Source organism: Nuphar pumila, chromosome 15, assembly GCF_984573655.1.
Source record: "Nuphar pumila chromosome 15, dmNupPumi1.hap1.1, whole genome shotgun sequence".
NCBI classification, from domain to species: Eukaryota; Viridiplantae; Streptophyta; class Magnoliopsida; order Nymphaeales; family Nymphaeaceae; genus Nuphar; species Nuphar pumila.
Window position 1 is genome coordinate 22,998,475 of NC_143263.1, and position 27,111 is coordinate 23,025,585.

General features: G+C 37.3%; 1 protein-coding gene across 2 annotated transcripts in view; it reads left to right on the plus strand.

Moving 5' to 3' along the window:
- The window catches only part of CAS1 (cycloartenol synthase 1), an 84,413-nt gene that overhangs the window by 51,864 nt on the left and 5,438 nt on the right, over nucleotides 1-27,111 (plus strand). The window contains exons 13-16 of one of the 2 annotated variants that reach the window (XM_089989531.1): nucleotides 5,186-5,232; nucleotides 5,322-5,465; nucleotides 7,088-7,265; nucleotides 8,237-8,317. In XM_089989531.1, the coding sequence (XP_089845657.1) occupies nucleotides 5,186-5,232; nucleotides 5,322-5,465; nucleotides 7,088-7,265; nucleotides 8,237-8,317 (450 nt within the window). Of the gene's footprint in view, nucleotides 1-5,185; nucleotides 5,233-5,321; nucleotides 5,466-7,084; nucleotides 7,266-8,236; nucleotides 8,318-27,111 lie in introns of both variants that reach the window. The other variant, XM_089989530.1, reaches the window with a different exon arrangement.

Consider the following 27,111-nt stretch of genomic DNA (forward strand, 5'->3'; position numbering starts at 1 on the left):
TAAATAAATCACCCCGGATCAGTCTCAACAACCAAACCTATTCAAATTAGTTTTTTTTTTTTCTTTTAAAACAACCATGCTAACAAAATCATAGTTTTTCCCATAAAACATATCTCAGATTTTTCCAAGAACATGACCAACCTCATCATCCTAACAAGATAAAAAAACATACAGAAATTTCCTAATATGAGAAATCTATGCATACCTAAGTCTATACATATGTTCTTAGCCAAAGTATCGTACCATAAAGTCTGAATCTTGTGATACCCAAAATCAAAAGAAATCAGAATTAAATCAATTCTGCCATGCGATAAAAAACGGTCTATAAAAACCCAATTTATTTCCCTTTTTGCTTCTCATGCATGTGATTGGAGAACACACGTCTTCAAGAAAAACAAAATCTTATAATTTCTTAAACCTGTATTTGCATCGACCCATGCTAAGTTTCCTCGCCTATTGAACCGAGAAAGAGAGAGACCCGTACCTTCCTTTTGCAGGCTGATTCACGAAAAATAGAAAATAAAGGAAGAGACGTTGGAGAGGAAGGTTTCTCTTGCGTGTGCGGTTTCAGTTTCCTCTCTCTTTCTCAAAAACTATATTGAGAGAGAGGAAGCATGCCTATTAATAACTCAACTTGGACTCCTCCTATGGAGGGACGTCCCTATCAGTTTTAGAAATAGAAAGCCTTCTATTTTCTTATGGAAATAGAAGTCTTTCTAAACCAAGACTTATATATATATATTATTTTGTTATTATCTTATCACTAATATAATTTAGTTTAAAAAAAAAAATTTTACCTTATCATAATTGGATTATGGATCTTGGCAACGGGTCTAAGATCCATATCATAACTGGATCAGGGATCTTGGCAACCGGTCTAAGATCCATATCGTAATTGGATCAAGGATCTTGGCAACGGGTCCAAGATCCACTTTAACGTCAGCCACTATTTATTAATATATATATTGTTTTAATTTTTTACTTCGAAAATATAATTATTTAAATAAAAATTATATGTATTAAATTTAAAATAAAGGCAGAAATTGCGGGATATTACAAGGAGAATGCTGGAATTGACTAGTGCAATGAATAACATGAGCAATATCAGGGTGAGGAATAGAAAAATAAGTTGGATCCAATCATCTGTTTGTATGGGGTTGAATCCTTTAGAGGTTCTCCATCATCCTTCTTCATTTTGGCATTGATAACCTCTGGAGTATCAACTCGTTTTTCATCAGAAAACCCTGATCGTTCTATGACCTCTGTTGCATACTTAGTTTGTGACAAATAATAACTACGAGGTGAGTAAGCTGATTCAATTCTAAGAAAATACCATAAAAAACCAAGATTGTCATTATCAAAGTTAGCTTTGAGAATATCTTTGATATGACTAACCCCCTGTTTATCACTTTTTGTGCTATGTCACATAGGTGTGGGCGTGAATGTGGGTTACGGGTGCGGCGATGCGGCACTTTAAAAAAACTTGGGTGCGGGGGTGCTAGGAGGGTATATATATAATTTTTAAGAGTTTTAAGTTAACACTAGGTGTATGTGTGCATTTATATATATATATATATATATATATAATATAGATAAAAATGAACTTGATTAGGATTATCTAAATCTACTTTTGGATTGAAATGGACTTTAGTGTGGTTGACTTCACCTACCACAAAGGAAGTTGTGTCCAATTGTCGCACCTGCTTGGGTACAGGTGCGACGCAGGTGCAGTGCCTTGTTAGAAGAGTCCGTGTTACATAGCTTTTATGATAATCATGTCATCTACATAGAGAAGTAATACTACCATACCTTTATTAGAGTACTTAATAAACAATGCAGTGTCAGTATAACAAGATTTAAGCACAAGTTGTGTCATTACACTACTAAATCGATCTTACCAAGCCTTAGGGGCTTGTTTTAGACCATACAAAGCCTTCTGTAAACGAAGTACTTTTCCAGGTGCCAACCCTAATCTTGTAGGGGGCTCCATGTAAACTTCCTCATTAAGATTACCATTCAAAAAATATTTTTAACATCTATTTGAAAGATGAGTCATTTTCTAATCGAGGCTATAGAAACAAGAGTTCTAACAATGGTCATTTGAGCAACTCAAGCAAATGTTTCATCATAGTATATTCCGTACTCAGACTAAAACTAACAGAATACTGACATTGCTAACGTCAGTATGCATGGATTTCAATGCAAGAAAGCTTGATGAGAATGAAATCTCCTCCCAGTCTCAATCCCAATCCTCCATTCCATTTAGATATGGCTCTTATACCATATCAAAGCAAAAAAGAAAGAGGAAATAGAGTGAGAGAGCATAGAGAGGAAAGCACAACAATATATGAGGGTCTATCCCTCTATGGCACTACATGACAAAAATGGTTGACTCTACTGCCTTACAACTAACTGAGGCAAAAATACAATAGTTCCCTTGTAAATAATGGCATGTACGTAGGAAGGGTAGCACACTGAATAGTAAAGCTCATACTGCACTTCTCAACATATATTCTATGTCACACGGACACGGCTAAGGAGGTGCCGCACCCGAGTCGACACGCCCCGACACGGGTGCGGACTCGGGTGCGGCTTCGGACTCGGCCCGGACTCGGTCAACGCCGAGTCGGACTCGGTCAACGAGTCCAGGCCGAGTCCGTCCACATTTTGGACTCGGTCAACTTTGACCGAGTCCAAAAATGTCCCTAAAAAACTAATTTTTTATATTTTTTATTTTAAAAAATATATATTAAAAAAGGCACAGTGCAGACTGTGACTGTGCTGCGTAACTGTGACTGTGCACAGTCACAGACTGTGCACAGTCTTTGCAGTGTGCACAGTCACAGACTGTGCACAGTGCACAGTCTGTGACTGTGCACAGACACACAGACTGTGCTGTCAGCTGTGGCATTTTAAAAATAAAATAAATTATATATATATATATATATTTTTTGCCGAGTCCCCGTGTCCAAAAATTTTAAAATTGTGCCGCACCCGTGTTGCACCCGCACCCGCACCCACACCCGCACCCGCACCCATGTGACATAGCATATATTACATCACTAATTAATCCAAAATATCATTTATATTTAATATACATAATCTGCATGACTTAGCTGAGGCATTCTATGACGACCATGACTCTATTGACTCAATCATGACTTGGCAGAGTCGTGGTTTGACTTGGCCAAGTTTTGTTAAGTTTCGAGTTATTCGATAATTTGACCCAATGAATGTCCAAATACTGTATTACATCATTACATTCAAATGTCCAAATGACAAAAATACCCATAACACATAACATGACTACATCTCTAACAAAAATAACCCTTAATCAAGAATATGGAAAGCTGAACATTCAGATTTGGAAGAACTTTTGGAAAACTTGATAAGCAAGAAAGATGGGCTTACTGCGTAGACCGGGCTTTAAGGAAAATAGCAACCAAAATAAGATATGAAGATCATGATGACAAATTAAAGAAAGGAAGAAAATAGAACAGAAGAAGATGATTAGAGGAAGAAAGAAGACAGGACGAAAAAGGGAAGAAAGAAGAGGTACTACCAAATTCAAGCACACAAAATCTTTAGATCTCATATTGGTTCATATTCATAGGGTGTGACTAAGTTTCTATGCTGGCTGTCACTGGCCTACCACAATTCTCCTCCTTTATCCGGGCTTGGGACCGGCAGTGTATAACTAAACAGTTATACACATGGCATTGGATAGAAATGATTGGAGGGGAAGGATTCATGTGGAAGACCCAGAATGATTTTCTTTTTTGGTTCATATCGCCGACCCCAATTGTTTTGGGATGAAGGCATAGTTGTTGTTGTTTTGTTGTTGTAAAATCTTCAGATCTGCAGTTGATGGTTTGAGCATGGCTTTAATACCTTGTAAACTCAATCCCAAATAATAAACACATGGTAGAAGGAGGTAGATGCAAGGAGAAGGCACATTTGACCCTCGAGTTCTTCCTTAGGTGAAGGGCTGCACCTATTTAATGTATTTATATCACAACTAACCCTAATCAAGGTTTATAAGAATAATACAAGAGTTTTGCAAAATTGCAATCTGCCACCATAGTGGACGACCTACATAACCCATTTACATCAATGGGCATAACATAAAATACAAATTGCAGAAAAGAAAAAATGACAATACTACCCTCAATGATAATATTTTACTTCCTTATAACATTTACATTGTTGAATCTAAAGATGAAGTTTGTTCTTTATTTCTTGTGTATCACAAAATGATTCTTACCTGGTATAATGCATCTTATGTTAAGATCTTTAAGACAAATAATGGTGGAGAATACATATGTAAGCCTCAAATCAAACCTGTTGTCCTGTTTTAGGATGTCAATATTGGGCTGTTCATGTCTGTCTTCAAGTCTTCAATAAACCTGACAAAACTTTATAGAAAAACAAGAATATGAACATTTACAGAGCATTTGATCTTTATCTAATAGCACAACTATCATTAGAATGTTTAATATAAGTACAAATGTGAGATGAATGCAATGTCTTCCAAAAGATCAAACTAATAACTATATATATATATATAATAGTAATGGATATCAGCTATATTTTCAAAATATTGTGATATTATTGATGTAAAATCAGAAAACATTTTTCAAGGAAAATCTCAAGATATTTTGAAAAATTGGCAATATATATAGTGATAATATCACCATATTATAGTGCCTACAATAACTCAGCAGGCAGAGGAAGGAAAGGAATAAAAAAAAGAAAGAAGGAAAGAGGAAGGAAAGGTGTCCTATTTTTCTGTTCTTTTTTCTATTTTTTCACTTTTTTCATTTTATTTTTAGATTTCACGATTTTTCCAAGATTTATTGAAAAACTTATAATATCCCGAGCATTTAGCTTGCCATATATATATACAGGGTGACAAGTGTAATAGCATACGGCAGAGAATGGTTTATCTTCTTTTTCTGGCTAACGATTATGAATTAGATTGTTGAAACATCAATTATAACAATATGGTGATCAATATATATCTTGCGTGCACAGTATGGTGATTAACAATATCTGGTGTGCTTGTCAACTTTGGTTACGAGCTTCCAGGTTTTGTCAAACTTTTGAATGAAAATCAATTTTATTCCAGGCTTGTCAGATTCTAAATGAAAATCAATTTATGTACTTTGTCTCTCTCTCCTTTCAGTTAATCAATCCAGCTGAAACATTTGGGGACATTGTTATTGATTACCCGTGAGTTTCTCATCTTATGTTTTGGTTAATCACCATCTTCCTAGGAAATAACTAAATGCAAGCTAACACTTATTAGTATATTCCTTTAGATATGTGGAGTGCACTTCAGCAGCCATTCAAGCTTTGACATCTTTTAAGAAACTGTATCCTGGGCATCGGAAGGAAGATATTGAAGCTTGTATTTCAAAAGCAGTTAATTTCCTCAAAAAGATACAGTTACCTGATGGGTCGTGGTGAGTTTCTTTTTCTGTCTTCTATTATTCTACAAAGCGACTTTAACTTTTAAGAGGCTGGGAAAATTGAAGTCATATAATTATATTACTTGTTTATGAGCAAAATTTAATTTTAGCATGCAACAAATTCCATAAGTTTACTAAGAACGAATATTGCAATTTTGAAACAGATAACTTTTAATTAAGTAATTGAAGTAAAACAATGAATAAGAAATACCTAAAAATTAAAAGATTGCATGTCCATCAAGCCTTTTTATAGAAACAAACAATAATTATTACAGCATATTGAAATCATTTGTGGGACATCATTGCGTAGGTGAATGCTATGGTTGCAACTACTATAAGAAAACCAACAGTGTCAAAGATGCTCAAAATTACTGTAGAAAACTGTTTCAGATCCTAAGGATGCCCAAACAAAATTCAACTTCTCTTTTCTTTGCTATCAACTCTCTCTCTCTCATGTAGGCTGACTTAATTTTTACTAATATATGGCTAAGGAAAGCCTTCAACACATATTTGATCCTTAATCAAAAGTGGAAACCACCACAATGGTTATGTTTGCTCACTATATTGTGTTAGGTCAAGTTCATTGAAGGTAAATTTAACTCCAACAAAGTTGTGGTGGTCCTATGTAGCCATAGCAATTTAAAAACAAGCCATTTGATGATGGAATCCACTGGTTGATTCATTCCAACCCATTGGTTTAATGTAGTATAAATGAAAGAGCTCAGTTAACTTCCATGACCTTTTGTGGATCTTGACAAGTGAAATGATTTTCTTGCCTTCATTGGATGAGGGACCTGACCAAATTCTCCCTATTCTCACTTTTCTTTCACACCCTGGAAATGAGGCAAAAGCGTATGACCCTTTTAGCATCAATGAAAAGTGCATGTATGCATGCATCGCATATGTGCACATGGACACAAACATGTGTGTGTGTGAAATGAGATACAAGGTTGGAAATTTTGACCTAGTTAGGTTAGGTCTAAACCAAACCAAACTAAAATGCACTACATTTAAATGCTTGAGACTTTCTCACTTAACACATCATTTTATTCATGTAAAAATAAAATAATACTGAGCAATTATAATTTTATGTTGGAAACTTGATGACCCATTACTTATCACAGGTGATCTCAATTTTGCATGAAGCTAGAGAAAAATAAAAGTTATGGCGGATAACGAGAGAGAGAGAGAGAGGATAAACCACAGTTTGCAAGTTCATTAAGGTAGATTTATTTGTACTAAGAAGGATTTAGGTACACCCAAAACACGGGGGTAAAGGTCTTTCTCTGGCCGAAGTAAAGGGGTTGTTCGCACAGTTAAAGCTTGGCAGAAAGAGAGAGTGGTAGGACCATTAGAGAGAAAATTGGGTAAAAGAAAGCTTCAAAAAGTAAAGGTGTGCTTGTTTTTTCGACATGAGGAAGCTCAAGGTTTTTTAATAAATTAACCAATTTCTGATGATACAAATGGTCTATGAAAGCTATGATGCCTTCAAATGGTTTATTTAAATTGTTTCTATCTTCTGTTCCTTGACTTCCTCCCCTACCTTTCATGCCCTTTATTGGTTATGTGCCTTCGTAGATTGAAAATTAACCACTGAGCTTGAATTATTCAAGCAGGTATGGGTCTTGGGGTGTATGCTTCACCTACGGCATATGGTTTGGAGTTAAGGGGCTGGTGGCTGGTGGCATGACCTATCAGACATGCTCTGGGATTCGCAAAGCATGTGAATTTTTGTTATCAAAGCAACTAGCATCTGGAGGTTGGGGTGAAAGTTACCTTTCATGCCAGGATAAGGTAAATGTTCTGTGATGGCATCTGGTATATTTAGTTATTTGTTCAAGACTGATGAATATGACAATTAATCCTAGTGCTTGCATGAAGTTCATGCGTGTATAAAGATGGGATTTTCATATAGTTCACTTCATCTTTAATACATTTAGAATTTTAATAGATCATGTTACCATGGCAAACATGATTTGTTCTATAATCTGGTGACGTATGTAGAAAAGCATTGATAATATTGCTCAATACATGACATCGAGCTTATTCTGCTATGATCCTTCAGTAAAGATGATTTAGCTTCTTTATTAAATAGATGAGATGATTATCTTGCTTGTAGACAACAAATAAGCTTGGAGTTCTGAAAAAGATAAGGTTCCTAGAGTGATCTCAAGAGTTTAAGAGAGCTCACAACGCCACTAAGGGCAAAAGCACAAGCTACTATGGGCAATAGCACAAGCCACTAAGGGCTAGCACATATATATACAATCAAGACAGAGAGCTAGCCGTTAGAATGCCTAACAATTAGTTAGATTAGCTGTTAGACATTCTTGATGGCTATAGCTAAAACTGCCAAAAAGTATAAAAAAGAAAAAGAAAAAATTATATACAAAAGATATATGTATATATATATATAATGGATGTTTTTGATTGGTCGAAAAGATGCATTCGGTTTAATTTGCTTTTTTTAACTATACATGATCAAGAATGTCACTGCTAACTTTCCATGAATTTGAAATAGATATTCCATATTTAAATGTTTTCCTCTCTTTACCCATTGCTTTGAGGTTGGTCAATATGAAGTTTATGTTATTATTTCTGATTTAATGGTTTATTTGTCTAACTTTTGCAAGAATTTTTTTGTTAAAATAGATTGTCAATTTCTTTGTTTGTAACTTCTTTATTTATGATTGAACAAATATGTTATGTGCTGTATTTGAATAGGTATTGACTTGTATTTTTCTACATGATGGATATTGAATAAGGTATACACGAATCTCAAGGGGAACCGCTCACATTTGGTTAATACAGCATGGGCTATGCTTGCACTGATTGATGCTGGACAGGTTTGACTTATGCTCAGGATCTGGTCAAAATATTGTGTTCTGATAACTGGTTATCTAGGAAAGGTTAACAATTATATTTCTAGAGTTTATGTTGTTCCTTCTGAAGTCCGTCGTTATTTAATGGTTGTTGAATAACAATCCTTATTCAAGACATTCAAAATTTTTTGCTTTGTATTATGTTACGTTAACAACATTTTCATGTTTGTTTTCACTCTCGATCTTATTTTGCATCAATACCATCTATGTCACATGAACTTGCTAAAAAGGCTGCCGCACCCACGTCAACACGATGTGATGCCGGTGCTTGTACAGAAAATATTAAAATTTGCTGCACCAGGTGCGGTCAACCTTCACCTAGGGTTATATTTATCCAAATTGGACTCGATCAACTTTGACAGAGTTCATTTTGGTTCAATTCGTTTTTTTATAAAAGAGATTTGCGGGGGGAGGGGGGCGTGGTGGTTTTGGGTACGACTCCTCTTTCGATAGCGGTGACGACCCTCCTCTTCTGATGACGGCGGCGACTTTTAGATTTGTCTCTCTCTCTCTGTTCCTCCTACTGTCTTTCTTCTTCCTTCTCTGTCTCCTCTCTTTCTTCTTTTTCTTCCTTCTCCTCCCTCTGTCGCCTCCTCCTCTTCTTCTCTTTCTTCTTCCTTCTCCTCCTTACTTCTCCTCCCCTTGTTGGTGGAAGGGCCAAACCCAAGCCTTTTGGGTTTGGCTCTGGTGAACCCAAGCCTGGGTTCAGCAAAATTGACCGACTGGGTTTGGCTCTAGTGAACTCGGGCCTAGGTTCACCAAAACTAAACCCAAGCTTGGGTTGGGTTCTGAGTTGGGCCAACTTTATTTTTTTATAAATTTTATTTATTTTAGTAAAAATTTTATTTTTTTTGTTTTAAGGACGAAAATGGCAAATAAAAGGAAAAGACTCACGTGTAATGATGTATGCGGAATTACAATACAAAGTGCATAAACACATACAGAAGTCCAAGAATGGACAATATAAAGGCACAATAAAAGCACAAAAGTGCATACAAAGACTTCAAAGCAGAGTTACCAGTCGAGGAAGCGGGAGCGGGAAGCGATACGGGAAGCGGGAGCGAGAAGCGAGGCACTTTAAAAAATTTAGGAAGCGGGGAAGCGTGGGACCACTTGGAAGAAAATTCTGAACCGTCTCGGAAACGACCTAGGAAGCGAACCGGAAGCGACCTAGGAAGCGAACCGGAAGCGAGGGGAAGCGAAAAAATGAAAAAAATGGGGAAGCGAGGGGGAAGCGTGGGGGAAGCACGCTTCCCATTTATGGGAAGCGCGTTTCCCATAAAAGGGAAGCGCGCTTCCCATAAAAGGGAAGCGCGCTTCCCAAAAAAGGGGGACGCTTCCCCTCACGCTTCGGAAGCGCGACGTTTCGCGCTTCCGAAGCGCGCTTCCCCTTTTGCCTAGGCGTTTCCGGTAACTCTGCTTCAAAGAGTCTTAGAACAAAACACAAAAGTAAAGAATAAAGCCTTTATTGAATAGAAATGCTTAAGAAAGCATTAGAATACAAGAGAGAGACTGTAACGACCCCAACTTATCACCGTGAAAAGTAGAACTTTTTTTTTTTAAAAAACAATTTCGAAAACCAAACCCAAGGATTCGGGGCCTTACAGACTTAACAACTACCAAACCATAAGTGATCTTACATTGAATCAACCAACTAATAACCAACTTTATTAATCAATAAATGAATGTCATAAAACAAGAATAAGTAAAGAATGTAACACAGAGCCACACTGTCGAGAAATATCATAAGCAAGTCATGCGATCTCGCAGGCTCCATGTGGTCGTCACCCCCATCACTGAGCTCCTGGTCCTAAAAAAACATTTTAAAAACACCGAGTAAGAACCCGAGATTCTTTGTACGAATTCCTCTAAAAATCTAAACAGAAAAGGAAAGAACATAAATCAAATTCATACACAAACTCAGAGAAATATAACATCAACAGTTGCATAACCAATTTATCATTTAAGTAATTGAGACAAGTATCATGCAATAACAATTTTAAGACGAGATAAAATAGGTATGAATGCATGAACTAATGCAGAACAGTAAAAATGCATGATTCAATGCATATGCATGAATCACTTATTCAAATATTATCAAAGTTTTCTTATAAGCAAGCAAATTTAAAGAGGAAGATGAGGATAAGAAAAACCTTTTGCTTATCGAGTTCTTAATGTATTGAATAATCCTTAATACTTCCCTCATGTGCACAGTCATTGGGGCATGCTAGAATTGACTGACTATATAAACCACATGGGCTATGTCGGGTCTGGTAATGTTCAGGTAGGTGAGGGATCCGATCAGCTGTCTATATGGTGTAGGATCTTTAAGCAGAGTCCCATCTTCAAGTCTTAATTTTGCATTAACAACCTCAGGGGTCTCCACCTTCTTATTATCAAAAATACTTGACTTAGCACATGTTGAGAAGCAGTCACCGTTGCATATGGGTAGTTTAGTAACTACTCAAGAGGTCAGGGGCATTACCATAAATAATGTGTTTTAGTCTAATCTCTCTATTTAAGTGAGATTAGACCTAATTAGCAAATAACGATTCTCTCTCTCTCTCTCTCTCTCTCTCTCTCTCTCTCTCTCTCTCTCTCTCTCTCTCTCTCTCTCTCTCTCTCTTTCTCTTTTCTGATTTGCGTAAAACCCTAGTCGTCTTCATCATGGTATTAGAGCAGAACGTTGCTCTGGGCATCTGACTTGATCGACCCACATGTGGATCGGGTTCAACGTGCGCAACAGAAACATAGATCTGAAGCCAACGTGTACAAGGTCTGATCTGATCGACCCATCTTCCTTCTCCTGGTATCCAGCAGAAACGCAGATCAGGTGGTGATCGTTGACAGCGTCTACAACGACTGGTGTGCGTGTGGAAGCTGCGATCGTTGTGCGTGGTAGGAGCAGGGAGACGCCTGTTTTTTGATTGGACGTCTGATCCAAACTGCAGCCTGGATCACGTGATGACCCGACTGTTTTGGATCTAACTTTAGATCGTGTTGATGGTAGTAGTGTGGATGTCAAAGAAGCCTACAACGTCTGTCATGAACCAGTCGCGTCTTGATCTTGATAGCTTCTAAGGTTGTAGACGTGGATTAGATTAGATCTGATCTATATAATTCGGATATGAAGTATAATAACCGCAATTTTTTAGGCATTTATTTAGGGATGTTATATATAAACTTCATAACATTGTGATTTGGGCCTGGGATCCAAGTCTCGGATCCGGGACCCATAAAGGGATCATTACGTGTATTTATCTCGTATAAACTTATATGTATATATAAGTGACATAATTTCAATTAATTAAATTATTCACATGATAACTAATTAAGATAGTGCGTAGATGGGTCCAGGATCCACCTTCCGGATCCATATACCCATATATATTTTAATATATATAAAATCATAATAAAATAAATAAAGCAGTAAATAGTTTTAGACGGATCCACATTCATAACCGGACTCAGGTTCACGTTCCTTGTGAACCCAGCACTAGAGAACCAACCCGGATCCACTCTCATAACCAGCCCGGATCCAAATTGGGATTTGGATCCCGAGTCACAGAGTTCGGACCCGAACCTGGCCCCATGTTAATAAAACCCCGACTACAAGAATCGTGCCTAGGGCACGATTCTTGCCAAACTCGAGAAAGATGGGAAGGTTACGGAGGGACGTAACCGACTCCCTCCACCTTTCGCGGAGGGAGGGAGGGCCTTCGTTCAATAAAAAGGGGGGTTGGAGAGGGTCTCGCCCTCTTCACTCTGCCGCTCGCCTCCCTCTCTGTCATTCTTGCGCACACCGGCGGGAGCTTCGTCGCCAGCAAGCCTCCCGACCACCTGCTGCCATCGTCGGCGACCCTCTTCGAGCAGCAGCATCAGTCGTCAGCCACCACCTCTTCACTCTGCTCTCTCCCTCCCGATCGCCCCTTCACGACAGCGCTAACGAGGCTCAGCCGACCCTTCTCTCGCAACGACTATCTCCGATCGCCGGAAAACCAACGAAAAAGGTACGGTCTTTCTTTGAATCTGGGTGAGGAATCGAATATGGGTTCGATTCCGTGTATTGGTTCGAGATTGAGAATCCATGGAAACCCTCTAGATGGTTGTTTTCCTTCAAGAACCACGGGTGTGAAAATATCTCAAAAAAGAGATAAAGTGTGCGATAAGCACAACAACACCAATGTGCACAAATGCACAAGAACACTTAGAACAAATGTACACGAAGGTACAATAAAGAAACTCAAATGCACAAAGGCATACAAAATATAAAGAATTTTATTGAGAAGAATGGAGAACAAAAGCTCCAAGAAGTGAGTTTTACAAAGGGGGAACTCCCCTGTTTATAAGAGGAAAAGGAGCCTTGGAGGGGCTCCACTAGCTGTTGGAGCCCCTCCAACGGTTAGAATTCTAACCGTTGGAGAGGCTCAAGAGCTAGTGTTGAGCCCCTTCCAAGTTGACTTTGAGTCAACAAAAAGAAAGAAATAAAAAATGAAAAGAAAAAAGAAAAAGAAGAAAAAGTAAAAGTACAAAAAATATGACAACATATTCATAATTATGAATATGCGCAAAAGGAAGGAAAATGACTAAAATACCCTTGCGGGTTTTACAAGAAAAAAAGGAAACATATATATTTACATATATATATATATATATAAAGATAGATACATATACATATATACATCATGTATATATGTATATGTATCTCTCTTTATATATATATGTAAATATTTACATAGGAGAGATACATTTTAACAGGTGAACCATGGATCGTTCCCCCATGGCCCGATTTCTCTTGCTTGTTCGCCTGCCTTTTTCTTTTCTTTTTAAGAAAAAGATTTATGTATATCGATGAGCCTAAACAAACTGATTTTTCTTCTTGGGTAAGAATCTCAGTTTTTGTGTAAACTTCTTCCATTGTATCAACCTGGTCATCGTGTTTCTTGGATTGGATACGTATTCTTGGAATTTTGTTCTTAGGTTTGGAATCGTGTTCTTGGATTAGATCCACGTTTCTTTACTGAAAGGGGGTTCAAGCTGATTCTGGTTCCATCGATTGGTGGTTGAACGTGTACCCAAGTCAGACTACCATGACACACTCCAAATCGCTTTCTGTTTAAGATTTAAACTGGGTACAGTTGCCTGCGTGTTCCTTTGTTTTCTCGGGTTGAGAGCATACAGAACTGATGGTTATAGTCTGTGTCCTTGCTGGAATGAAGTTTCAAGTTGAGTGAAGCTTGATTAGGGTGGAACGGCAACTATGATTATAATAAGATTATTTTACACATCACCTATGTTCATAAAAGGATTGATTTACGCATTCAGAAGCGACACTATGGTTGAGACTAATTCTGTGTAGCTGCTTTTCTTAACAAAAATGACTTCTCTGTTCAGAATTAAGAAAAAGGGAAATATGTATCGCGATTAACTGAAATTCTGACTGGGAAAATACCTGTTAGGTACCCACCTTCCGTGGGCTATTCCAGTCCTGAACAAAAAATAAAACTCCTATTATAAAACTGTATGTGTGTGTGGGTTGTTCTTACGCAGAATTTGTGAAGATAAACAGCTTGAATGCGTGTTGATACACGGGCATTAAGATAAATATGGTAGTCATAGTTAGTGTTATCCATAATACTAATTTCATTCATGCGTAATAGCTGAAATTATTGCTTATGCTTGAGACTTTTTTTTTAGTTCTGCTCCTGCAGCATATGTATATGGTTTGGTTAAACAGATTTATCATTTGAATTATGAGTGAGTCCCTATGAATGTTACCTGTAATCATGGATTCTGAAAAATCAAACTGCTCATGTTAGTCGGTTCTTATGTGTTTCCCACATGCTTTCCTTTTTGGTATAGATCCTCAGCAGTATGCGAACAAAATTTTTATGAAAGCTTATGCATTTTCAGCATAATCAGTTGCTGGACGGCCAACTCCAGCTGATCCAGTCGGCTGGATTGAATTGACTATTTAGTTAGGAGGATGGGGGTCCGGGATTGTTAAGCCCGACGATCTTCCCTAGCATATGCAGAAACTTACACTTCTGCCCGGTGAATGTATAAAATGTTATTTTAGCATTTCATTGTATTGGTTGTGCAATCATGAATGTGATCATGGCTCGGTTATTGATATTTTTGAGCATGTATACTTGATGATTATGTGTAATTTATGTGCACACTCACTCACTCAAAGGAGATATGCATTGGTTAATACACGTATGTGATGTAGGTAACACACATAACAAGGATGCATATGATTGGGAAACAACATGCTTTTGATTGGGTTTATTTTTGCATGAGTGCATATGCATTTGGCACTTTGGCCTCGTGTTATGAATAAAACACTGCTTTGGTTTTGTTATGTGATGCATCAATGGCCTGGAGAGCCGTGGGTTTGGTTCCTTTTCATATATAATTTGATTTGCATCACTTAAACCACACAAATTAGTATAACACACTACTACATTGTTCTAGTTGTCCTCACGGGCTGGAATCCCGTAAGGGTCCCCGCAAGGGAGGATGCGGGTTTTCACTTTACTTTTGCATATGGTGTTGCAAACTTAAAGAATTGATTTTAATAAAAATATAACAAATAAGAACAATGTAATATATGTTCTGGGATCTTCTATCTGGAGAATGAAGATCTTAGAAATCCGGTCTTGGGGAGACTGTGAGGATACAAAAAACTCTGTGTGCTGAAATTTGGTCCTCTGAACTCGATATTGAGGTTCCTTCTCCTAGCCGCGGTTTTAGGGAGAGTCCGCCACTTTACTTGGGGGTGGTGTGTTTGACACAGCTGTTGGGAGGCATGAGAGTCACACTTGGGTCTTGACATCTTCACGAGTGGACAGAGTGACTCTTTTGTTTTGTCTTTCAGTTTTATTTTTGTGTCTTTTAGTTCTTTTATTTCCTGCCGTTGTTACTTCACTTTTGATTTTATACGAGACTCTTATTGATTCATTAATAAAGAGTTTGGTTGGTTTGATTATGGATGATAAATGTAAGTTCGTTTGTGGTGTGTGGTTATCCAGCTGAAATTGAACTGTAAGGACCCCGGGTCTCTGGGAAGTTTTCTGCAACTCTTAAAAAAAATATATTTCGCATTTTTTAAAGGGTATGAGTTGGGGTCGTTACATGAAATCGGTTGTGTGGTCGAGGTATGCAACTTGTTGCAGTTCCTTTGTGAGGTGGATGGTTTAGGTAAAGTTCAATTCAAGTTATATATATGCAGGTTGTAGATCTAAACAGCGTGTTACAGTCATTGTATTACAATTGTTGGTCGTGTATATCAGATTTATAAGTGTAATTAAAATCTGATATAGTCAGGTTCATAGTTGGTAGTTGGTGCACATTAGATCCGAGTTTCAGGACGGTGTGTTTGCGTGTGGTTATACCTGCATTTTGGAACAAACCCATTATCTTATCCCATGGCTGAAACACAAAAGTCAGATATGAAGTTTGAAACAGTGGCTGATTATAAAGCCTTTGCAAGTCCCTTTTCATATGGATCATTGGTAAAGCTGGATGAGACTAACTATGCTAGGTGGTCTCGTACGTTCATGATGTTTGTCTCAGGGTATCGTAGAAAACATATTTTGTTGGAAAATGAGCTCAAAGACAAAACTGGAAAGTATGCTATATGGGAAGATGACAATGATATTGTCATGTCATGGATTATGAATAGTGTGCAACCTCATATAGCCGATGGGCTTATTTATTATACCACTGCAAAATAAATGTGGGATAATTTGCAAGACACTCTCAAGAAACTAATGTTAGTCGGATTCTTCAAGTAGAGCAGGAGATTTATAAATTGCAGCAAGGAGAGCAAACTCTAGTCAAGTACTATGCCTCTGTGAAGGCAACCTTTGAGAGACTAAATGCACATAGACCATTGTGTTGTGACAAACAAAAACTACACCATGAGCATACTATGGTTGCATTATTCCTTACTGGCCTGTCAGCTGAATTCTCAGTTGCCAAAGTTCAGATGTTGACAGACTCGGATGTTCCCACTCTTGCTAAGGCATATAATCGACTGAGCAGGCTTGCCATATCCCTTTCTTCATCTGAATCGGAATCACAAACCTCTGCTCTGTCTGTTTCCTATGGCCGAGGTCGAGGTTTTCTTCCTAATTCTCAAGGTCGTGGACGTGGTCGAGGCCCGGGAGGACGAGGCAAGCTCTAGTGTACCTATTGTGGAAGATTTGGGCATTTTGAAGATAGATGTTTTGACAAGAATGGACGACCTCCCGCATCTTCGGCTCAAGTTGTTCCTACAGCATAAGTGGCCAAACCTGAGTCCACCACTGTTCCTCCTTGTGATTCAGTTACACTCACTCGTGCTGAGTATGATGATTTGTTGGCACACATTCTGTTTAGTTCCCTCGTAGCTGATATTGCTTGCTTTGCAGGAGGTAGTTGGTGGATTATTGATTTCGGGGCATCTAGCCATTTGTGTGGAAATGAATGTGATTTTTCAAAGTTGAATAGTGTTAATCATAAAAAAGTTGTTCTTGCCAATGGGAGTTCCTCTTCCATTGTTGGCCAGGGAAATATCTCCATATCCCTTACTCTGCAGTTATCAAATGTTCTCCATGCCCCTTCATTCCCTCAAAATTTGTTATTTGTTAGTCGTGTTGCAAAGGAATTGAATTGTCGAGTAATATTTGATCTTGCCTGTTGCACTTTTCAGGACTTGCTGACAGGGAAGACGATTGGTGGAGGCTATGAGGAAGGTGGAGTCTATTATTTACACCAACCAGTTGGCTCTGTTCATTCCGCAGTTGAGTCATCTTCTAGTCCGTTGCTTTGGCATCATCGTCTTGGTCATCTTACGTTGCTTAAATTGCGTAGAGTTATTCCTCACATCTCGCCGTCCACTACTCCGTTGTGTGAAGCATGTCAGCTTGGGAAGCATCATAGGAGTTCATTTTCGTCCAGTCAGAGTCCTTCAAGTCAAAATTTGTTTGATCTTCTTCATGTTGATGTTTGGGGTCCAAGTAGAATTCATAGTCGTTCTAAGTGTCATTATTATTTAGTCATTGTAGATGATTTTTCCATATTATCTTGGGTATTCTTGTTAAAAGATAGGGTTGAAGCCTCCATTATTTTTAAATCCTTGATTATTGAAATAAAAACTCAGTTTAATTATTGCGTCAAAGTTGTTCACATTAACAATGCTCTTGAATTCAAATCTTCTGAATTATTACAATTTTACAAAAATCTTGGGATCCAACCTCAGACTTCTTGTCCTCATACCTCGCAATAGAATGGAGTAGCGGAGCGTAGGCATAGACACATTCTAAATGTTGCCCGTTGCCTTATGATTCAATCTAATATGCCTGCGTCTTACTGGGGAGATGCGGTTCTAACTGCGGGATACCTAATAAACCGTATGCCTTCAACCTCTGTGGGGGATCGTATTCCCATTCAAATTCTCAAACCTGAAGCTCCTCTATTCCCTATCTCATCAAAGGTGTTTGGTTGTGTGTGCTTTGTTCATAAACTTGGTCCCAACCGAGATAAATTGTCACCCCAATCTATAAAATGTGTTTTTGTTGGGTATCCCAAGCACCAAAAAGGATATCGTTGTTATGATCCCATATTCCAAAGAGTGTATATCAGTGCGGATGTTTCCTTTTTTGAGTCTATCCCACATTTTTCATGTACTTCTCCGAGAATACATGCTAGTCAAGGTGATTCATTCCCTCTTCCTTTTCCTCCTTTTCCATTAGAGTCTGTTAGTCTTGAGCCTCTTGTTCCCAGTCCGGCTCCGTCTCGTTACAAAAATCCTCCTGTGTTGTATACACATCGAGCTCCACCCAACTCTATGCCTGTGCCATCAGCTTCTCTAGAGGTGAGTGTTCCTGACCAACTGACAATTCTCTTGTTGATGGTGATTTACCTATTGCTCTTCGAAAAAGCAAAGGCAATGTACACTTTATCCTATTTCTCAATTTGTTTCTGAGGCAAGACTTGGTGAAAATATGAAGAATTTTGTATTAGCATTATCTACTACCTTAGTTTCTCTCAATCATCATCACGCTCTTCTGGACCCCACATAGGCGAAGGCCATGCAGGATGAAATGGATGCACTGCTTTCTCGGAAAACATGGGACTTACTTGATCCTCCACTTGAGGCTAAAATTGTTGGTTGTAAATGGGTCTCTACTATTAAGTATAACTCAGATGGATCGATTGAAAGGTTTAAAGCTCGCCTTGTTGCGAAAGGCTACACTCAAACTTATGGGGTGGACTTCTTTGAAACTTTCTCTCTTGTTGCTCGTCTTGGGACTATTTGTCTTGTTTTGTCCGTCGCAGTGCACCATGGTTGGTCTCTATGTCAGCTTGATGTGAAAAATGTCTTTCTGTATGGAGATTTGGAGGAGACAGTTTACATGCAGCAACCTTTGGGGTTCGAAGTTTCGGTGGAGTGTAAAAAGGTGTGCAAGTTGAAGGCAATCTATGGTCTCAAATAGAGTCCCCGTGCATGGTTCTCCAAGCTGGCTGAGGTCATGTCAGCATTTGGGTTTGTTCACTCTGCCTCAGATCACTCTCTTTTTATTAAAAAGACCTGCACAGGGATTGTGGTCATGATAGTATGTGTTGATGACATTATCGTCACAGGAAGCAGTGAAAGTGAAAAAGACATTTCTGACACAAAGTCCCATCTTCAGAAACACTTTGTGACTAAGGATCCGGGACCAATCAGATATTTCTTAGGCATAGAGGTTACAAGGAGTAAAGACGGACTGGTTTTGTCACAGCGGAAATATGTCTTGGACTTGCTGAAGGAAACAGGGATGTTAGGTGCCAAACCTGCAAGGATTCCTATGGATCTCAAGTCTCATCTGTTTGATGAAAAATCCGAGTATGTGGACTATAGCCGTTATCGCTCCTTGGTTGGCAAGTTATTATACATGATTGTGACCAGACCTGACATATCTTTAGTCGTGAGCAAGATAAGTCAATTTATGGACAAACCTACTAAGACTCACTGGGATGCTGCAATGATGATTCTCAAATATCTAAAGTTCTCCTCTTATAAAGGACTATGGTTTAAACAAAACCCGTCTTTAGATGTTACTGCCTATTCAGATGCAGATTATGCGGGAGGGTCTGTTGTTGACAGAAAATCCACAACTGGATTTTGTGTGTTTGTTGGAGGGAATCTGGTTACTTGGAGAAGTAAGAAACAAATTGTTGTTGCCAGGTCGAGCGTTGAGTTAGAATATCGGGCTATGGCTCAAACTGTTGCTAAGATGATGTGGGTTAAATCTGTGTTGACTGATCTTCAAGTGAAAGTCTCATTACCTATGGAGATGATATGTGATAGTAGAGCTGTTACTTATATTGCTAATAACCCAGTATTTCATGAACGAACAAAGCATATTGAGGTGGATTGTCACTATGTACGTGACCTGGTCCAAACTGGGTATATTTGCACCAAGCACATATTTTCAGAGAACCAAATTGTTGATGTCTTCATAAAACCCTTAGCGAGTTCAAATTTTTTAAAATGTCGTGACAAGCTGAGCATTATTGATATATATGCTCCAGCTTGAGGGGGAGTGTTGAGAAGCAGTCATCGTTGCATATGGGTAGTTTAGTAACTACTCAAGAGGTCAGGGGCATTACTCTAAATAATCAGTTTTAGTCTAATCTCTCTATTTAAGTGAGATTAGACCTAATTAACAAATAATGATTCTCTCTCTCTCTCTTTTCTTATTTGCGTAAAACCCTAGTCGTCTTCATCAACACAAATGTCAGCTTCCAGCTTCATCTATAATAAGATATTTTCTCTAGGAGAATAGGCAACCTCAATACCTAAGAAATGTTTTAAAAAATTTAGATCTGACGTATCAAAATTTTCTTTTAAAACAGATTTAATTTCACTAACATCCTTTTTATCACTTATTGTAATTATCATATTGTCAACATATAACAACAATATCATAATATTTGTACTTGTATTCTTAACAAAGAGAGCAGTGTCGATATAACATGATCGAAAGCCCAAATTTATCATAACACTAAATTGATCATACCGAGCCTTAGGAGCTTGTTTATGACCATATAAAGCCTTTTTTAATTTAAGGTTTTTTCCTTGTTCAATCTTAAAATCCGGCAAAGGATCCATGTAAGCTTCCTTACTAAGATCACCATTAAGAAATGCATTTTTCATATCTAATTGCTAAATAGGCCAATTTAGGGTGGATGCAATAACTATGAAAGATCTAACAATAGTCATTATAACGACCTTAACTCATACCCGTTAAAAAGTGATTTTTTTTTAAACAATTGTGGAAACTTTTCCAGAGATCCAAGGCCTTTACAGTCAATACATCCACAACCATAAGGGATCTTACATTACCATCGGCGAAAACAAACCAACTCTATTAATTAAATTATAGAGTCTAAGAATAATGTGCAAATGAAAATAAATAGACCAAAAAGTGAAGCCACTTTGTTCCTAAGTAAAACTATCATTTTGTCGTGTAGCCCTCGTAGTAGCAAGTCCTCTCACTGGGTCTCAAAGGCTGTGAAAAACATAAAAATAAGGGGTGCTAGAATCATAGATCTTGTGTACGAGTCTCTCTAATGAATCAAATAAGTAAAAAAACATAAATAAAATTCATGCAACATTTCAGAGGGAGACAATTACAACAAAATCATTATTCAAATAACCATTCATGTGATATAGAACAATTATGAAACAATAAGAAACAACTATTAAGCAATAGGGAATATCTATCATGCATTATATAATTATTATTGCATTAAGGAGCAATTAATAACACAAGTAGGAGAACAAGTAAATATGCTTGTTCTAATGCATAACAAGAAAATGCATGATATTAATGCACATGCATGAGTAATTTATTATCTTTTATCAAAGTTTTTTTTTATATTTATGTCCCTATTAAATACACACAATTTTTGTTTCACTTTCATTAAAACCCGCGGATACTAAAAAACGGGCATAACATATTTTCGAGTTCAAGTTAGGTTTCCAATTGTAGCTTAACACACAATTTGTATTTTATTACTAGGTTTCACACTTGGCCCTCGATCGATATCAAGAATCAACACCGTCCATCAGAATATTATAAATTAACATCTAATGTCGGGACATTAGGCAAATCAACATCCATTAATGTCACTTTCTTTGTATACCAATAACAATAATTGTGTCTACGCACCACCCCCAAGTAAAGTGACGGAATCTCCCTAAAATCGTGGCCGGAAGATGAACCGCCTAATTGGGTTTATAGGCACAATCGCACACTGAGTTTTAGTATCCTTACAGTTCCCCAAAACCGTAGTGCAGGATTCTCACACTAAAGAAGGGATATCTAGGAAAAACATTAATTACATTGTTTTCTCTTTTTATCTTTTATTAAAAAAATAATTTATTTAACAATACTTTTTTTTGCAAATCAACATGCGAAACTCATCACGGGACCTCAGCCCGTTACAATATGAAACAGTGTAATTTAATTCAAAGATTATCAAATTGATTTTTACGATGCATAAAGGTTAAACATGGAGCAGCACCTGCTTGAGGCCCACACGGCCTACAATGGTTCACTTTTGGCCACCGATGCATCTAATGCAAAATCCATAATGAGCATGCCACTTATGCAATGAAACGTGCTCTCAAATGCATTCATACACACAAAACAAGAATGTAGAGGATGCACATGATTATATTGATGCAATGGTAAACAAACTTAAAAATTCATGTGTCCATAAGGTGCACTTTTATGCTAATAAGGTATTCAATTTTATGAGCATACATGACCAACAAGCACCCTTACCAATTCTGGGTATGCTCGAGTTACAAAACCTAGCCACCGAGCCAGCGCTATTTTGCCCCGTACTTAGAACAGCATGAGCATACCCTTGGCAGCATGTTTATCATGCATAACATGCAGCCATATAATATTGGACATCAAGCAATGCTGCACCAAAAGTGCAGCACTGGTCCACTTTACAGCAGCCCAGCAAAAGCCGAACGGTCATGTGATTAATACAGCTACATATACAGGAAAACAACATGCTAATATACTATGCAGACGCATCTTTATGCAAGGAAGTATCATGCATGCAGACATCTATACAATACAGTTAGTAAGGATGTTATCATCATGTGAGAAACCCGACCTATATATATTCGGGTGTGGTCTGCACCCAAACCAGTCCTTCATGGGTTAAAGGTCACCCTGACTGAAAACCCCGCATACACACACATATATATATATATATATGAGATGTTGCGGCAGTCTTGGTTTAGGTCGGTTCTAGCCCAAACTGTGACCGCATCTCACATGGATCAAGCATTATATAGGTATGTACATATACCCATTCATATATATATACACACACACACACACACATGAGCATAGTCGTATGTAGGGTATGAAATTAAAATTTAAATAGGAAATACTTGTCACTAACTTGCACGTAACGATTTCCATGGGTTGAAACATGTGAAACCAAAATTAGATTTATGGTTTCCTTTATAAATATCACCTAAATCTGATTTAGGCTCTTTTTCTCATCCAAATCAAAAGAGAAAACTTGTACCGTTATCGAAGCTTGAACAACGATGAAAAACAGATTTCATATATTTTCGAAGAGGAAGAAGGCTTCTTCTTCTTCTTTTCTTTTTGTTCTCCTCTCTCTCTCTCCTCTCTCTCTCTCTCTCTCTTTTCTTCCTCTCTTTGTCTCTTTTCCTTAACCTTTTTTTTAGCATATATAGATGCCTCTAGGGGTGATGCCCCCCCCCCCTTTTCTAGCACCTTCTAAAGAGAGCTGGAGATTGGACTTCCCATATGGGAGTCCATCTCTAACTCTTCTTTCTAATTTTTTTAAAACTCTCTTTGTTGACTTTTCTATTTTTTTTCTTTTTTTCAAGTCTATTAGAGTTCCATTGTAATATCGTGTATTTTCATACTTAGACATTTTTAGATTTTTTCAAAAATTTGGCTAAGTCTGGGAGAAAAATCGTTTGAACCTCGATAGTTCGATGCTTTGGAGTCTGGGCTTGGCCCAGGTCTCATCAACTAGGACTAAACGAGCCACTTAAAATGTGAGAAAAAGTTTAATTTTCGACTTTTAAATGCAGGCAAAATTCGAGCGAAATTCGGGTTATTTTCGAGAAAAATTCAAAATTTATATTTAAGTTATATATCATTGGATGCGTCTCGGAATTTTGAAGCCAATGATATTTTATTTTTCCGAATTTGAGTTCTGGTTAGCCCGAAAATCACATTTTTTCAAAAAAGGTGTAGTTTGCCGAACTGGATCCGGAGTGGATTGGATTGGATCCGATGCTTATGATCCGAATTAAAATGGATTTGGACTTTATCCAAGACCCATATTAGTCTGGATTTGATCCAGATCATAATCCAATTTCATTTTGGATATGGGTTTGGATTTTGGATCTAGATCCAAATCCATGTCCAATGAAAATCTAGCTTTAAATTCAATTTACAACTTTAAATTAAAGTTAGCTGGAGTTAAGAAGACTCCTAAAGTAATTAAACTATCTTTGGAATTTCAAAAATATTTAATTTATTATTAATTAATTAAATAATTTCTATTAATTCCGAAATTTAATTTTTATGTTTGTTTAGGACTCCTAGATAGAGTTCTTATTGAAGTTATGAAGGCTCTAAAAGGTTTGAGAGACTTAGAGTCCTCTTGAAAAAAAAAAGTCAACCATAGAGTCAAAGATTTTTGGAAAACCAAGGGAGAGATAGAGTCTCAAATGAAGTAGAGACCCCCTCTCCAGCCCATCTAGAAGGGGCTAGAGAAGGGGGGCGTCCTCCCCTATGGGGCCTATAAAAACAAAAAAAGAGAGAGAGGAAAGAGAAAGGGAAAAAGGAAGAGGAGAGAGAGAAAGACGAAAAGAGGAGGAGAAGATCAATGTTTCTTCATCCATCCACGTTTTTGATCTTTCACCACTTTTTTTGGGTGATCTACATCTATGGTATGGGTTTCCTCTCTTGAATCAAGTGAGAAATTGATTATAAGTTGGATTCTTATGCATCATTTTGATGGAAATCCATGAAAAAATGAGTAAATATGGATGTTTCCTCAAAAAATGCATGGAGGATGATTCATAGATCTTCCTTCATGGTTGTATTCTTGATTTTTTTCATCTTTTCAATAAAATAAAATTTTGTACATGCCAAAACAGAATTTTTATTAGTCTTAAGAGTGTTTATTTAGCGGTTGCTTTTGATGGATATCGATTTCCTTGGATGGATCATGCTATGGATCGATTAGATGCATATAAAAATATGTTGAATCAATATTGTTTGCATGTATTCTTAAATTTGAATATGTATGCATGTTGGCCATATGAATCGGTTGTGGTATCACACTCTTCACATGCATGTATTATTAAATTATGAGATCCCACGGTCATTCATGCTTAAATGAGAATGTGATGCATGAGTTTAAAGTAATATTCTGATTGCTTATGCTTATTGATTTAGTAATCTGTACATGCATGTAAAACCGGATGAAAATATGCATAGGGATAATTGCTTGAAAGAAGAAGCTCTGCATATACTTGCAACCTGAATGTGTATTAGGTTCATGCATGCAAAATCAGAGTTAAGCATGAGTATTTGTGCATTTTTTTTTAAAAGTCTGTCATGACACGGCAAGCCTGCACAGGATCAGCCTGTGCAGGGTGACTGTTGGGCTTTGTTTAAAAAAAAAAACAGGTACATTTTTGGGCTGACTTTCAGGCCCTGGCAGATCGCATACACAAACCCGTATTATATATATATATATATATATATATATATATATATATATATATATGAGAACTAAACATATTAGGCCCCATTTCTCATTCTGCCCTATAGGTTTTAAGTGTTTTGTGATATTTGAACTATTAGGTGTTTAGCATGCTCGAATTAGTGGGAATTGACACTTGGATCATGTCTTTTGACCAAAAAACATATTTTTATGAGTCGGAAAAATTGGTACCTTCTTATGTCACACGGACTCGGCTAGGGAGGTGCCGCACCCGAGTCGACACGCCCCGACACGGGTGCGGACACGGGTGCGGCTTCGGACTCGGTCAATGCCGAGTCGGACTCGGTCAACGAGTCAAGGCCGAGTCCGTCCACATTTTGGACTCGGTCAACTTTGACCGAGTCCAAAAATGTCCATTTTTAAGACAAAAAACAAAAAAAACATTTTTTATATATCTTTTTTTTAATATATAACCATACTGTGCAATGCAGTTGCACAGTCACAGACTGTGCAACTGCAACTGCACACAGTCTGTGACTGTGCACAGTCTGCACAGTCACAGACTGCATTGCACAGACTGTGTGCACAGTCTGTGTGACTGTTTCACAACTTATGTAAAAATATGTATAAAACACGATAAAAGGTAACCCAACCATTTGAGTTTGCTAAATAAATGCTTTTCCAGTTTAAAAAAATACTAGTTTCACAAGTATTAGAAAAACTAGCTTAAGAACTACCATAAAGAAATGGGAGTGCCAAATTGAAACTTTCAAAAAAATTAAGGTCATAGTTTTGGCTACTTAATTTACTGCAGACTTGAAGTTTACTATTACAAGTCAATTTAAATTATATCTGTGCAATGATAATATCCTTTTATCTTATATAGTTTTGGCTACTTAATTTTAATTGTTTACTAGAATTATTGTTATATATAATATCCCCATGTCCAAAATTTTTGAAATTGCGCCGCACATGTGTCGCACCCGTACCCGCACCCATGTGACATAGGTACCTTCATAGCTGTTGATTTTAGATCACCAGAAAAACCAGTATACAGGTCAGATTCTGCAAATCCAAAAGCTGATTCTTACTATACAAAACCTATAGATCACATTAAGTGAGAAAAAAATACTTAAAACTATGATTTCTGAAGGGGCCTAATAAGACCTAACGAAAAAATAGGGCCTAAGGAATATATATATAAAGGATAGCATTTGCTGCTTTCATGAATGATGGGTAAAGAACCCCCTAGTTATAACTCATAGAGGTTGTTTTGTCCAAATTTGATCTCATGGATGTCTTCAACATAGTTAAAATAGTAGAAATCTACACTTGGATCATAGTTTTTCAACATAAAAATATGTTTTTTGTGGTTTAAAATTTTGAAACATGGTAGGCCGTTAATTTTTTAACCCTCATAAAATCTGACATATACCTCAGTTTCTACTAAACTTGATATATATATCACATCTAAAGGGTTAGATGTACAAAAGAAAAAAGACAAAAAATAAAAATATTATATTTTAACTAAAGGGTTCCTTACCCATGAGGTAGCTAACACTAAATAAAAATATTATATTTTTTAACTAAGGGGTTCCTTGCCCATGAGGTAGCTAACATTATCCCATATATATATAATTTTTAAGTTGTAACAGTTAACAACATTAACACTAATGAATGTTCATCTTGGGCATGACCGAGTCAAGCTAGGTCAATTCGGGTTGGGTCAGGTCTACCCAACCCCACTTTCATCCCTACACTGCAGGGCGTAAAACATAAATGGACATGATATTTTACCGGTCAAAGCAATTAACTTTTCTAATGCATTTATTGATTACTTATAGAGAGAGAGAGAGAGTAATTAATGGGAACTGAGCAGTCTGTTCCTTTGTAGAATTAATTCCCAAGATAAAAGTAACTAAAAATCATGTAGAATTAATTCTTCTTTCATTTTCCATGAAACCCCTTTAAGT